The following is a 14,355-nucleotide window of genomic DNA, read 5'->3' on the forward strand; positions in this document are numbered from 1 at the left end:
TTTCAGTACAAATGAAGATGAACCCCACAAATTATTTTGCACTATATCTTAATTTAGTCAGCTGTTTTGGAACCTCTTATTTTCTTTTGCCCATCTTTTCCTTTCACATTTCAATTTTTTCCTCTTTCTGTCATTACATTGGCACCATACATTAGATCAAGAAAACAGGAAGATAACTTTTACCAGAGACAAATCTGATGTTACCCTGTGGGACATCTGAATATGTACTTTGATAGTGGTACTAGGGGTCTCTATTAACCAGAACATTGAGTACTCTAGCTTTATGAAACCATCCTTAATGCATGGCATATATATTAATAGATGTCCTTTATTTCTGAAGTTAAATCTTAGAACTGACATCAACATACTGTAATTAGATCAGATATAGCTTGTAAATATTTACTGTGGGCCTTATCCTGCAAACCCTTGTTCATATGAGTAGTGCTAATGAAGCTAATGTAATCAGTAAGAACTACTTATATGAGCGAGAATGCAGAACCAGGCAACTTATTAACATCAATTAGGCTTAATATTCTCAAATCAAATCGATTTTTCGTTCAATGTTTGGTGTACTGGTATAGTTGGTTAACAAAATAATAGTGTTTTACTGAGAAATTGCCTGGAAACAGATTATAGCATGGAAAGTCATTACTGAGACATAGAAAACATTTTAGCCCATTTATCCAGAGTTTTGGATAAGAGACCGCATGCATCTATAAATACTGTATGTTATCAAGAAGCGAACTCAGAAAAGTTACCAAAGTGTACTTAACAATGATTTTTCTCCAAATCAATACCAAGCAGCATATTTTATAACTAACAGAACAGTTAAAGTCAACTGAGCTGCTTTTTGACTAACATTACAGGAATTGTGAAGCACCAGATAGACAGCCATATCAAAGATCCAGATCAACAGAACAGCGTCCTGTGCTAGAGCGGACCAACTCCCGCTCCCGATCCACAGAGCGTCCTGAATCAAACCTCATGAGGTCGATGCCTTCATTAATGACTGGAAGATCTGCCCCTCCTTCACCTGCCTTATCGAGGTGAAACAGACAAATCAATCAGACTAATTCTCTTTGCCCCACCAACTCACATTTTATTTTCCCAGTAGCTAATTGGTATCGCCTTCCATCTTTGGCTGATCACTAGTAGCAGTAGATACTAACTCTGTCAGTGCCAACACACTATTTATATTCTCTTGTGGATATAATGGTGTGGCTGCCATTGTAATTTGTTTACTAACGTATTTAACTACATTTGTTTTGTGATTTCTCATTTCTCAGGAATCCTGGGTGATTTCTCACATAAAGCACCTCATAACTATCATGTTCTTCTCTTACAGAATGAGAAATTGTTTGTGTTCATCAGACATCGCTTATGGAATAACCATCATAACAACATCAAATGAAACTATTTTTGTTAAAAAGTTTCTTTAAATGGATTGTACTAACGTTGTGTATTAACCACTGTTTTCTCTGACTACATTTTACTGTGCCATAGTCTGTTTTGTACCCGTTTAAGTACATTATATTACTACTGATGAAGAATTTTGCCAATTTATGTAAACTCCCTTTAGTGCAACTACAGTAAAGGAAGTACGACTATATGTGCAGCCAGTTTGGTCGAGTAGGCAGTTGAATGAACCATCACCTCATTTTAGGTTGTAAAATATATTCCTTGGCTTTCTGATAGTGAAAGCTAATTATATCAAGAACCAAATCCTGATGTCATTTCTATTTTACTTCTTTTTTACGTAGTCCAACCCAAAGCTTAACTGAATATAATGTAATAAGGATCTTAGCATGTGGCCCCTAGATTGTTTTATATGTATGTGTGTATATAATAAAAGCGCACATGCACATACATGAATACATACACACAGAAAATATGCAGAGTCAGCTACACAAATACATTACGTGTCAATATTTAGCCTTATTTTGGCTTTTTTCTTCAGATAGAATTTTCTCTGTTTAATTGTCAGCTAGTCCTTCTATGAAAAAAGACAGCAGTACCATTACAGTACCTCAAAAGTCCTAAGTGCACCAACATTTTCTTAGTCATTGTATTAGCTCTGTAGGCATTTAAGGATGAATGTGACTTTAAAAGGGCATATTTTGTTTTGATGTGTGTTCTGTAGGTCACATCCTCGAACTGGGTCTGTCCAAACAAGCCCATCAAGTACTCCAGTAGCAGGACGAAGGGGCAGGCAGCTACCACAGCTCCCACCAAAGGGGACATTGGAAAGAAGTAAGTGATTTTTTTTTGTGACTTCAGAATTGTTTGTAGATTGCTAAAGTGAAGGGGGAATTGGTTATTATTTACTGCCTTTCTTTTGGAATTAAAATCTAAATGTCTTGAGTTTTTCCTGTGTAGAACCAGAATTTGCCAATAGTTTTGTGTTTTGTAGCATCCGCCATTTCTTTCAAAGTCAGTCTAACATCTAATGCCACTTGAATTAAACTAATCTATACCATCAATACAATTCAATAAACAGAGACCAAAGTGGACTATGTATTGACTCAATTCTGTTCCCATTGAAGTTGATGGACATTTTGCACTGACGTCAACAGAAGCAGAAGCTCCTATGTCTGTCATACCAGGCCTTTTGCTCTTCCTGAGCATCCTTTAGGTTCTCTTTAGCAAGGGCTAAGGAGTGTCGGAGGGTGCTTTGTAGGTTGCTTACAAAGTCCAGAATGTTAGTTCCTGGAGAAGGCGTAAACCCCTCCCATTGCTGCTTCACTAACTGTAATGGCCCCTTAACCTCGTGACCATACACAAGTTCAAACGGTGAAAACCCTAAACTGGGATGTGGTACAGCCCTGTAGGCAAACAGCAACTGCTGCAACACTAGGTCCCAATTATTGGAGTATTCGTTGACGAATTTACGTATCATGGCCCCCAAAGTTCCATTAAACCTTTCCACCAGGCCATTGGTTTGATGGTGGTACGGGGTGGCACCCCATGCATGTCCCACAGTTTTTGAATGGTCCCTGCCAGGAAATTAGATCCTGAATCTGTAAGGATGTCGGAGGGCCAACCTACCCTGGCAAAAATGTCTGTTAGGGCCAGGCACACAGTGTTAGCCCTGGTGTTGCCTAGAGCTACTGCTTCCGGCCATCGGGTAGCAAAGTCCACGAAAGTCAGTACGTACTGCTTTCCTCTGGGTGTCTTTTTTGGGAAAGGACCCAGAATATCCACAGCTACTCGCTGAAATGGGACCTCAATTATGGGGAGTGGCTGGAGAGGGGCCTTGACCTGGTCTTGGGGTTTTCCCACTCTTTGGCATACCTCACAAGACCGGACATACTTGGCAACGTCCTTGCCCATCCCCTCCCAGTGGAAGGACTTCCCCAGCTGGTCCTTGGTTCTGTTCACCCCAGCATGGCCACTGGGATGATCATGGGCTAAGCTTAAGAGCTTCCCCCGGTACTTAGTTGGAACCACCAGCTGTTTTTGTGGCTGCCATTCTTCCCGGTGTCCACCAGAAAGAATTTTCTTGTATAAAAGTCCTTGGTTTATAACAAACCGGGATCGATTAGAAGAGCTGAGAGGCGGTGGGGTGCTTCGTGCCGCCGCCCAAGCTTTCTGAAGGCTGTCATCTGCTTGCTGCTCAGTCTGGAACTGTTCCCTTGAGGCTGGGGTCACCAGTTCTTCCTCAGACTGTGGACTTGGGCTTGGTCCCTCTGGAAGCGCTGTAGCTGATGGGGTTGTTTCCGTTGCTGGTGAACCGCTCTCCGCTGGTGCACCTGAGGGTATTTCAGGCTCTGGCTGAGCCTTTTGGGTATGGGTGTCTGTAGATTTTGCCAGTTCTGGCTCGCTGACGCCCACTGGCGTTGAGTTTGAAGATGTGGTTGCAATTGCTGGTGCTGGTTGCTGTTCCAGTTCCGGGCCTGGGACTGGAGGCGCTGTGGCTGTTTCAGTGGTTGGCATGGAATTCGGGTCCACCACCTCTGTCTGGGTCTCTGGTAACACAGATGGGGCCTCTGTGGACAGCTCAGGAACAGGAATGAGTTTGGAAGCTTGTCTGGTTTGGCTGCGTGTAACCATTCCCACTCTCTTGGCCCGCTTCACCTGGTTAGCCAAGTCTTCCCCTAGTAGCATGGGGATGGGATAGTTGTCATAAACTGCAAAAGTCCACATTCCTGACCAGCCTTTGTACTGGACAGGCAGTTTAGCTGTAGGCAAGTCTACAGCTTGTGACATGAAGGGGTAAATTGTCACTTGGGCCTTTGGGTTGATGAATTTGGGGTCTACGAAGGATTGGTGGATAGCTGACACTTGTGCCCCCGTGTCTCTCCACGCAGTAACCTTCTTTCCACCCACTCTCAAATTTTCCCTTCGCTCCAAGGGTATTTGAGAGGCATCTGGGCCTGGGGATCTTTGGTGTGATGGTGGTGTAATGAACTGCACTCGGATGGCGTTCTTTGGACAGTTGGCCTTGATATGTCCCAGTTCATTACACTTAAAGCATCTTCCATCTGATGGGTCACTGGGTCAAGGTGAGTTACTGGAGACTGGTGAGGAGGAAGAATAGGGCGTCTGTGGCTTTACTTGGGTTGTATGTGGGGTCTCTGGCTGTCCCCGGTTGTAGGGTTTATGGTCGGTGTGCCCTCTGGGGTATTCGTTCCCCTTGACAGTAGCTTTCTTGCTTTCTGCCACTTCCATCCATCTGGCTCCAATCTCCCCCGCCTTGGTGATATTTTGGGGTTTTCCATCTTGTATGTACCGTGTTATGTCCTCAGGAACACCATCTAAGAACTGCTCCATTTGTATGAGGAGGTGCAGTTCTTCCAGGGATTTAACATTGTGTCCTGATATCCAGGCCTCATAATTTTTCCCAACGTAGTAGGCATGTTTGGGAAATGACACATCTGGTTTCCACTTTTGGGTTCTGAAACGCCGACGGGCATGATCCGGGGTTATCCCCATTCTGTATCTGGCCTTGGTTTGAAAAAGTTTATAGTCGTTCATTTGCTGCTTAGGCATTTCAGCTGCCACCTCTGCTAAAGGTCCACTGAGTTGTGGCCTCAATTCTACCATGTACTGGTCTTCAGAGATGCGGTACCCAAGACAGGCTCTTTCAAAATTTTCCAAGAAGGCCTCGGTGTCATCACCTGCCTTGTAGGTGGGAAATTTCCTGTGATGTGGAACCATAATTGGTGAAGGGTTGTTAGGATTGGCTGGCGCATGCAGCCCAGCTTGCGCTAAGTCCAGTTCATGTTTTCTCTGTTTTTCCTTCTCTTCACTTTCTTTTTGTTGTTTTTCCATGTCTCGGCGGTGGGCCACCTCTTCTTCTTCTAGTTTTCTGTAGTGGGCTGCATTTTTGGCTTCTTGTTCTCTTTTATGGGCTGCCTGTTTGATCTGTTCTTCTCTTTATTTCATCTCCATCTCTTTTTGTTTTATTTCTAGTTCCTGTTTGTTTTTTTCCATCTCTCGCCTGTGCTCGGCATCTTTGATTTGTTCTTCGGCCTCCATTTTTGTCTTGGTAGGCATGGTTCCTGTTTTCTTGTGTTGGGGTGCCCTCTGGTGTTTATTGTCTGAACTGCAGGCTCTGTTGCCTCCTCGGGTCTGCCTAGCAACAGTGCCTTTTTCCCTTTCTTCCTCTAGCTAATCTTTTCAATGTAAAGTAAACCAGAAAAACCACTTTATTTGCATGTGTATAGTGCTGGTATTTGCCTCCTAATGGGAGTGCTATTGTCTGACAAAAGACCTGTTTGTCACAGCTTAATGGTTCCTTGCTTAATATGCAAGCCAGAAACTGCAAGAGAGAGCAGAGAAAAAAAATCTCTCTGGTTCCTTTTAAAACCAAACCATTCCTCTCTGTTTAAAAGCCCCTAGCAGAGAAAAGAAAAATATAATATTCCTACTGGCTTCTAGATTCTATCTTTCCCACAAACGCTGCCACTCATGTCATAAACCTAGTTCCAGATCTGGACCTTAGCGTCCAAAATATGGGGGTTAGTATGAAAACCTCCAAGCTTAGTTACCAGCTTGGACCTGGTAAAGCTGCCACCACCCAAAAAATTAGAGTGTTTTGGGGCACTCTGGTCCCCCCAAAAACCTTCCCTGGGGACCTCAAGACCCAAATTCCTTGAGTTTCACAACAAAGGGGAATAAACCATTTCCCTTCCCTTCTCCCTTCCAGGTATTCCCTCCCTGGGTTCCTGGAGAGATAAACAGAAGCAAACTCCGTAAATCTAAACAGAGGGATTCCACCCTCCCCGTTTCCAGCCTTGGAAAACAGAAGTACCAAGAGCTAATCTCTCTTCCCCCCTCAACCAGAGGGAATGCAAAGTCAGGCTAATAAATTTAACACACACAGATATCCCCCTAACTTCTTCCTCCCACCAATTCCCTGGTGAGCACAGACTCAATTCCCTGAAGTTCCCCACTAAAGAAAAACTCCAACAGGTCTTAAAAAGAAAGCTTTATGTAAAAAGAAAAAAAATACATAAAAATGGTCTCTCTGTATTAAGGTAACAAATACAGGGTCAATTGCTTAAAAAAAATATGAATAAACAGCCTTATTCAAAAAGAATACAATTCAAAACACTCCAGCAACTACACACATGTAAAAGACAAAAAAACATATAAATCACTATCTGATCTTTTGTACTTACAATTGGGAAACAGAAGATTAGAAAGCAGGAAATAGAGAAATCCTTCCCATAGCCGAGAGGGAGATAGGCACAAGACAAAGAACTCAGACACAAACTTCCCTCCACCCAAACTTGAAAAAGTTTGGTTTCCTGATTGTTCCTCTGGTTAGGTGCTTCAGGTTACCTCTTTCCAGGTGTAAGAGACATTAACCCTTAGCTATCTGTTTATAACACAGTTGCTTTGCATTTTGTTGTAAAACTCTGGTGTAATGAATGTGTTTCATAAAATGTCCAATCCTGAAAGGTTCTGAGTGCCCACTGTCTTCCCTGGTGTTGAGAATGTAGAATCCTTTCTAGGATCAGGATCAGTGTGTGGTAGAATAGTAGTACAAAGCTCCTATGCTAACAGCAATAAAGGAAAAATCTCACAAGTACAAAGGATGATTAGCTCATGCATAAATATAGATATCACTCTTGACACAGAAGGAACAGGAAAAAGGTCATCATCTTTAACAACAAAAATAAATACCAGTGAGATACTTGGTGATGCATATTTTATGGATACTGTCAATACTGTTCCTCTGAATGTCTCATGAAAGCATTGTTCAGTAGACGAAACATTTTCAGGAATCTTCAAAATCATAGGAATAAAACTACATTTTTGGCATCAAATATATTTTCAGCTTTTCTATTGATAGTATATAAATGTGCTTTGCAAAATCAGTCTAAATGCCCATGCATTCTCTTTTTTTTCTCCTTATAAAGACGTGTGTTATACCTTTTGTAAAAGCGCTGTTGTTTTTAACCCCTATTCTTTGGTTCCCTTTTTTGTTTTATTTTTATTCTCCCTAGACAATGGAGACAAGGAGATAGAACCTTATGAAGGTCTGTACATAAAGGAGGGTTTGTTTTCCGCTTGAAAGTCTTTTTGGGAGGCTGTATAAGCAAAAATAAACCCAACTGCAATTGATGTTGCTTGATTGCTTAGACTTTTATTAGGTCAGTGGAAGAATTTGTGTGATAATTATTCACTCATGTATTTTGTAGTTCATAAATTGTACGGTGGTCAGCCCTAAAAATGTAGAATTTTGCTTTAGATAACAATCTAAATATGGCCACAGTTGAGCAAAGTAATTAAGCATGTGCCTAACTTTAAGCACATAAGTAATCACAATGCATTAAATGAGACCACTTCATGTGCTTAAAGTTAGACACATGCTTTAGTACCTTACAGACTCAGACTGTATATGATTCCTTAGATAGTATAGGAAATACTGAGGCCTGATCCTGCACAAACGTACATGAGTTGTCCTACTGAAGTCAGTTGGACTACTCATGTACATGAAGTTAAACACATGTATTACTGTTTGCAGTATCAATATCTTAGGCGTTATTCAAATTTAAGGACTACAGTAGTCCTATGAATTTCAACTGGGCTTCTCTGTGTGCATAATGTTACGCCTGTACATACATCTTTATGGGATTGGGGCATTAGTGTTCACATGTAACATTATTTTGTTGTCTAAAGCAATTGCTGAATTTTAAGTCACACCCATTGGACCAAGAAGTAAAAATTCCCAAATCAAGGTAGTCTTAATACAAAAAGCAATAAGAATTTTGCTAAAAATTAATCTCCTCACAGAAGTGAAAAATATTGCATAGAATTAATGACCGCTTTGATACTCAATTTGCCTCATGACAAACCAGAAGATATCAATTGCAGTCCTTTTTTATGTCACTGAGGGTCTATACGTATCTGTCTCAACAGATTTTTTATTTAGTGTTTATGGTGTTTATTTCAGTTTTGGAATCAGACTCTCTAGATCATTACCCTAGTGTGTACTTTTCTGTAGTGTCTTTTGTGTTGTGAAAATGCATATATCACAGTTAAATATAGTCTAGCTATGCCAGGAGATAATATAGTAACATGATGCCTGTGCCGTTGTTCACTGTGTTTGTAAGTTCTATCCTTTTCCCCAACCCTTTGTCTGTGTTATCTATTTAGATTGCAAGCTTTTGCGGCTGAGGCTGGCTATTAGTCTGAGTTTGTACAGGGCCTACTACAATGGGGCCCTGTACTCAGTCAGCTCCTGGGCACTACCATGATAAATACATTTTTAAAGATTATAATATTTGTTTATGAGAAATCTAGAGTTGTTGGCTGTACTGATATATGAGACACTACACTGATGGTTTCAAAGGATGAAGTGGTATTTTGTTATTATGAATATCAATCTAAAAAGTAAATTTTTCTGAAGATTTGGGTTACAGAAAACTGTTAAGTACATAGATATCGGAGTTTAATATACAATCAAAGTATGATCATACATACAGGCCACAATGGCTAGACCTATGGCATTTTAAATTTTGTATATATATATTTTTTCTATAAGGTGTGAAGAAAATGTATAAATGTAATTAAAGGGAATATGTAGAATAAATATAAATATTTTACTTTTATATACCCTAGCTTATCTGCCATAACTTTCAGCTATGCAATCTTTGTCTCAATATTCTACATAGTTTTTTTCATGTGGTAATTCAGGAGCCAAGTAACTCCATTTTGTGACTCGTTTTATGCAGTTACTGGTAAGTAACCTCTGACTGCGATTCAATGAAATTATGATTACTATGCTGTCATTCTGTGTGGCTTGATTGCAAAGGAAGATTGCATTTTACAAAAAAAATGGATATAATTTTAAGTATGTGGATTATTTTCCAAAATATTGCTGTTGTTACAACAACAACAAAAGAATGCAAGATTCTGATGATGTTCAGACTGAAAACCAGTGGAACCCAGAACATTGGCCACAATGGATGAGTTATTTAATGAATAAATAATTAACAAAACTGAGTAGAACATTGAGACAAAAAGAACAGCATTAAAGGCAATAGCAAGTAAAACTGAAAATTGTCAGGAATTCTGCAGATTATTATTTATCATTATAAGTAGTGCGATAAGTACGCAGAGACCTCAGTCAGGCTCAGATGCCCGTGCTAGGTATTGTACTAACACATGCTCAGAATTGGTCTGTAAAAGTGAGGTAAATGTGGCTAGAAACAGGGCAAACTTTCCCATGATTTAAAGAAAATTATTGTAAAATATAGGATTGAGTACTGTATGTGGAATATGCTGCATTATATAACTTCCTTGCATTTTAAAATCCAACATTTTAGCTTTGACCAGTTGAAGTTCAGATGTTAATGTAACAAAAGAGATAATTTAAAATGTATCAGAGGGTAACAAACTGAGTTAGTCTATGTCATCTCTGTATTTTACTAGAAGGAAAGAGGTTTAAAAAAAGAGCATGTTCTGTACTCATTTCAGGGTCAGACACTTATTACACGTGTCTGAAAGAAAAATAGTAAAAGTGCTGTGATTCCAGGTGGGAAAAAATGAGCTATTCACAGCTCCCCAGTCTGGGTCCCCTTTTGTTGTAGTTGAGAACTCAGCTTTTAGTATGGAACAGCCTGAAAGCTTGCTTTAAACTATGGTGACTACATGTGGCAGCCAGAGGCCGGTCCATTCTCAAGAGCATAGTAGGGAATCCGCAGTTGGCTAGACTTGCCACATTTATGACCACATTTATGATTGTGTTGATGAACCAGTACAAAAGTGTTGTACTGCAGTGAAGTGTCTGGATCTAGAAGGTGGTTCGTTTGTTCGTTTGTGCGCTTTTTAAGTATATAATATTTCAAGGGCATTTTCAGACTAGAAAACACTACTTTTTATGTTGGATCCGTTCTTTCTCATTTTTAGGCATGTTCTCAATATTTTGTTCTGGGCTTTAGCTACACAACTCCTTTTAGCATTAAGTGGAGCTACACAGCTAAAACTGTGTGTAGTGAGCTGAAAATACACCTCCTACAATTTTATAATGGTGTAGGAGACATCAAAAGCTACTAACAGTGAATGTTTACAACTATTACTAATCTAAGAGAAGGAAACTAAGAGGTTTTACTTTATACCTTGCTGAAATGCAAGTCTTGGTTCTACTTGGCTTTGGAACAAGGCTAAATTCAGTAACTGCCTGCAATCTATATTTTAAATATAAACCCCATGAAATTACTGTTAAAACTATTTCAAATATTGGACTTCTTGACTTCCCCTATTTTAGACCTGTCTGCTACATTCAATTATAGCAATAAGACTTTCCACTTCAAAAGATTTTGAACTGCTTTGAAGTGATTGATGCTTCACTCATTATTCTCCAAAGAAGTCATAAATTATTCATAATCTTCTATGTTTTAATTTGTAAATAATTATTTATTCAGATCTATACTACACTGAAATTATAATAGAACTGGTAGCAACATCTATAGTTAAAGTTTCATAATACTTTCTGTTGTAAGATCCCATTTTCAATTGCTAATAATGTCAGCAAACTTTAAGTGTTGGGGCAGACATTTTCCATGTCTCAGGCTGATTTGCAAAAACTACTGTCCAACTGTTTCTTTGAAGAGCTCTAATCCCTCCATGCTATAGAGCAGGGACTTGAAATTTAGCAGAGGGATAGTGTGAGGGCCAATTCCTTTTTCTGTCCTTATGAAAAACCACTCAGATTTATCCAAGTTCTAAGTCTGTGAGCATCGTCCTTTACATATGTTCAGTATAACCTTTAGAGCAGGGATACTAAAATGTCTGAACGTTCCATGTGCCTTAAACCTTTTCCAGCCCAACATGAGCTCATTACATGCCAACTGCACTGAGTATATGCCCATCCTCTACTGAACATGATATGTGTTAAGCATAGTGCATGGACACCAGATGGGAGATGCAATAGCTTTAGTTCAGGGATCAGTAACTTTGGCACATGGCCCATCAGGGTAGTCCACTGGTGGACTGGGACAGTTTGTTTACCTGCAGTGTCCACAGGTTCAGCTGATTGCAGCTCCCAACGGCTGTGGTTCACCGTTCCAGGCCAATGGGGGCTGCGGGAAGCAGTGGCCAGCACATCCCGCAGCCTGCATGGCTTCCCACAGCCCCCATTGGCCTGGAACGGTGAACCGCCTGAAATCTGATTAGGTTAAACAAGGACAAGTGCAGAGTCCCGCACTTAGGATGGAAGAATCCCATGCACCGCTTCAGGCTGGCGTAAGCAGCAGTTCTGCAGAAAATTACCTGGGGATTACAGTGAATGAGGAGCTGGATATGAGTTAGCAGTGTGCCCTTGTTGCCAAGAAGGCTAACAGAATATTGGGCTGTTTTAGTAGGAGCATTGCCAGCAGATCGAGGTAAGTGATTATTCCCCTCTACTGAGGCACTGGTGAGGCCACACCTGGAGTATTGCATCCAGTTTTGGTCCCCTCACTACAGAAAGGATGTGGACAAATTGGAGAGAGTCCCAAGGAGTGTTGGCGCACATGACTTTACAAGGAGAGGCAGAGGGAACTGGGATTGTTTAGTCTGCAGAAGAGAAGAATGAGGAGGGATTTGATAGCAGCCTTCGACTGCCTGAAAGGGGGTTCCAAAGAGGATGGAGCTAGGCTGTTCTCAGTGGTAGCAGATGACAGAACAAGAAGCAATGGACTCAAGTTGCAGTGAGGGAGGTCTAGGTTGGATATTAGGAAACACTATTTCACTAGGAGGGTGGTGAAGCACTGGAATGGATTGCCTAGGGAGGTTGTGGAATCTCCATCCTTAACAGGTTTTTACGGCCTGGCTTGACAAAGCTCTGGCTGGAGTGATTTAGTTGGTGTTGATTCTGCTTTGAGCAGGAGATTGGACTAGATGACCTCCTGAGGTCTCTTCCAACCCTAATATTCTATAATCCTCTAGAGTAGAGGTCTCCTCTAAGTTTTAGGTCTGACCTGGAACCAACTTAGATCCAAGCCCACCCAACCTAAGAGAGTCAGGTTGTTTTCTGACCCAATCCTGAGCCTTCCTTCTGAACCTGAGTCAACTCTACTGCTGCCATCTCATGCCTAGGGATCAGCTCTCCTCTTCCTGCCCATGAGGTGGGTAAAACAGTGGCTGTGTGCCCTGCTTGTGATGTTTGTCACATCCTGCTGTGCTGTGCATGCTGTAGAGTGAGAGGTGTTCTGACTCACCAGCACACTATCTCCAGAGCACGTACAACATAGCAAGGTGGCGTTGGCCTGCAGGGTCAGGGCACGCAGCTGATGTGATGACAACCTCAAAGACAGAAGGAGGGAAGCCAACCCAAGCCTGAGACTGTCTATTTGTTTTCACACCCAACCCAACCCACAAGTAGTTGGGTTCTTTTGAGTTCAGGGTGAGTTGCAGGTTCTACTCCAGGCTGGGAATTAAACTCTGAATTCCTGATTCCCAGTATTTCTCTGCTATCAATTAGTTGTATAAACTACTGGCAAAGAGTGTGTTGCATTCCCCTGTAGTGTTGGTTACTACTTTAATTCAGTCTATAGAGGTCAGTGCTATGAACCTAAAAGTGTTGTGTACCCTACTGATGACCAGTGATAATCAATATGGGTCCATATGATGGAATTTCTGGTTTTTCAGTTGCTCTTAAAAATAAGGGTGGGGAAAAGAGGGAAATTACCTACGAAGCTGAAAAATAATTTTAAAAGAACATTAAGGTTGCAAAGTCCAATACTCAGAAGTTAGGAAAAAGACATGTTAAGGTTGTTCATGTAACTTTAATTTGTCTTCCTTGCATATATGAACTGTGCTACAGCCTTTAATTACATACCATTCTGCCACCCCATCTCTCCCTGGACAAGTCACTTAGGGCTTGTCTACATATGTAATTATTTCTGATTAATCATTCTTAATTAACTCCATGTGTGGACATTCTCATTCCACATAGAGTTAATCTGGGATAAAGTGCAAATCTCTGTGGCCCAATTTACGCCACCTTATTTCCTTGCACTTGCTACCTTGATTATTGCCAGAAGCTCAGAGAGGAGAGTAGCTCAGTTATAATATGCTTCCAGTCCGCTCCTGTGGTAGTGCAACAATGCATTTCCCCTTGCTTGGAACTTGTGATAGCCCACAATTGAGTCCTGTATTAGTATCCTTGGGTACCAATAACATTCTAGCTCAGTTCTGCAAACCTTTAGTGGAACCAATCTTGTATTTCTATTAACACAGCCATAGCAGACCTAATTCTGCTCCCATTTAAATCCGTTTTTCTGCTGACTACAACATGCTATTAATCAGGGCCGGCTCTAGGTTTTTTGCCACCCCAAGCAAAAAAAATTTTGGCTGCCCCCCATCCCAGCCCTGGGCTCCTCCCTGCACCCCCCTGCTGCCCCAACTCTGGGCTCTCCCTCCCCACCCACACCCCCTGCAGCCCCAGCACTGGGCTTCCTCCTTTCCTCCCCCCACCAGTGCCTCCCCCACACCTCCCTCCCTCCACCCTCCTGCCGCCCCAGCCCTGGGCTCTCCCCTTCCCCACCACCAGTGCCCCCCCCACACCTCCTACTGCCTCAGCCCTGGGCTCTCCCCTACACACACACCTGCACCCTCCTTCCGCCGCAGCCCTGGGTCACTGGTAACTCACTCCCAGGGTGGGTCATTCAGCAGAAATTTTGGATGTGCACAAAACACAGACAGGATTGGGTCCCATATGGTTACAGAGCTGCAGTAAAGTGGAACAATTTTCAGCTTGTGTGACCGGAGGATATCTGGATGCATATTATAAGACTGTCCTCCATAAATGAGGAAAAGTTGAGGTGCCTTTATTATTCTTTTGTTCCATTCTTTCTATGGGGAATTTGCCAATGCAGTATCACTGTCTTTCTTTTAAACAAACAAACAAACAAACAAAAG

General features: G+C 41.5%; 1 protein-coding gene across 40 annotated transcripts in view; it reads left to right on the forward strand.

Moving 5' to 3' along the window:
• Window positions 1-14,355, forward strand: part of RIMS2 (regulating synaptic membrane exocytosis 2) — an 884,385-nt gene that overhangs the window by 656,221 nt on the left and 213,809 nt on the right. For 19 of the 40 annotated variants that reach the window (XM_030553644.1, XM_030553646.1, XM_030553647.1 and 16 more), the window contains 3 exons: window positions 867-1,046; window positions 2,141-2,250; window positions 7,455-7,487. In XM_030553644.1, the coding sequence (XP_030409504.1) occupies window positions 867-1,046; window positions 2,141-2,250; window positions 7,455-7,487 (323 nt within the window). Of the gene's footprint in view, window positions 1-866; window positions 1,047-2,140; window positions 2,251-7,454; window positions 7,488-14,355 lie in introns of those variants that run through there. The other 21 variants (XR_003999197.1, XM_030553659.1, XM_030553661.1 and 18 more) reach the window with 6 other exon arrangements.

This window comes from Gopherus evgoodei, chromosome 2 (assembly GCF_007399415.2).
Source record: "Gopherus evgoodei ecotype Sinaloan lineage chromosome 2, rGopEvg1_v1.p, whole genome shotgun sequence".
NCBI classification, from domain to species: domain Eukaryota; kingdom Metazoa; phylum Chordata; order Testudines; family Testudinidae; genus Gopherus; species Gopherus evgoodei.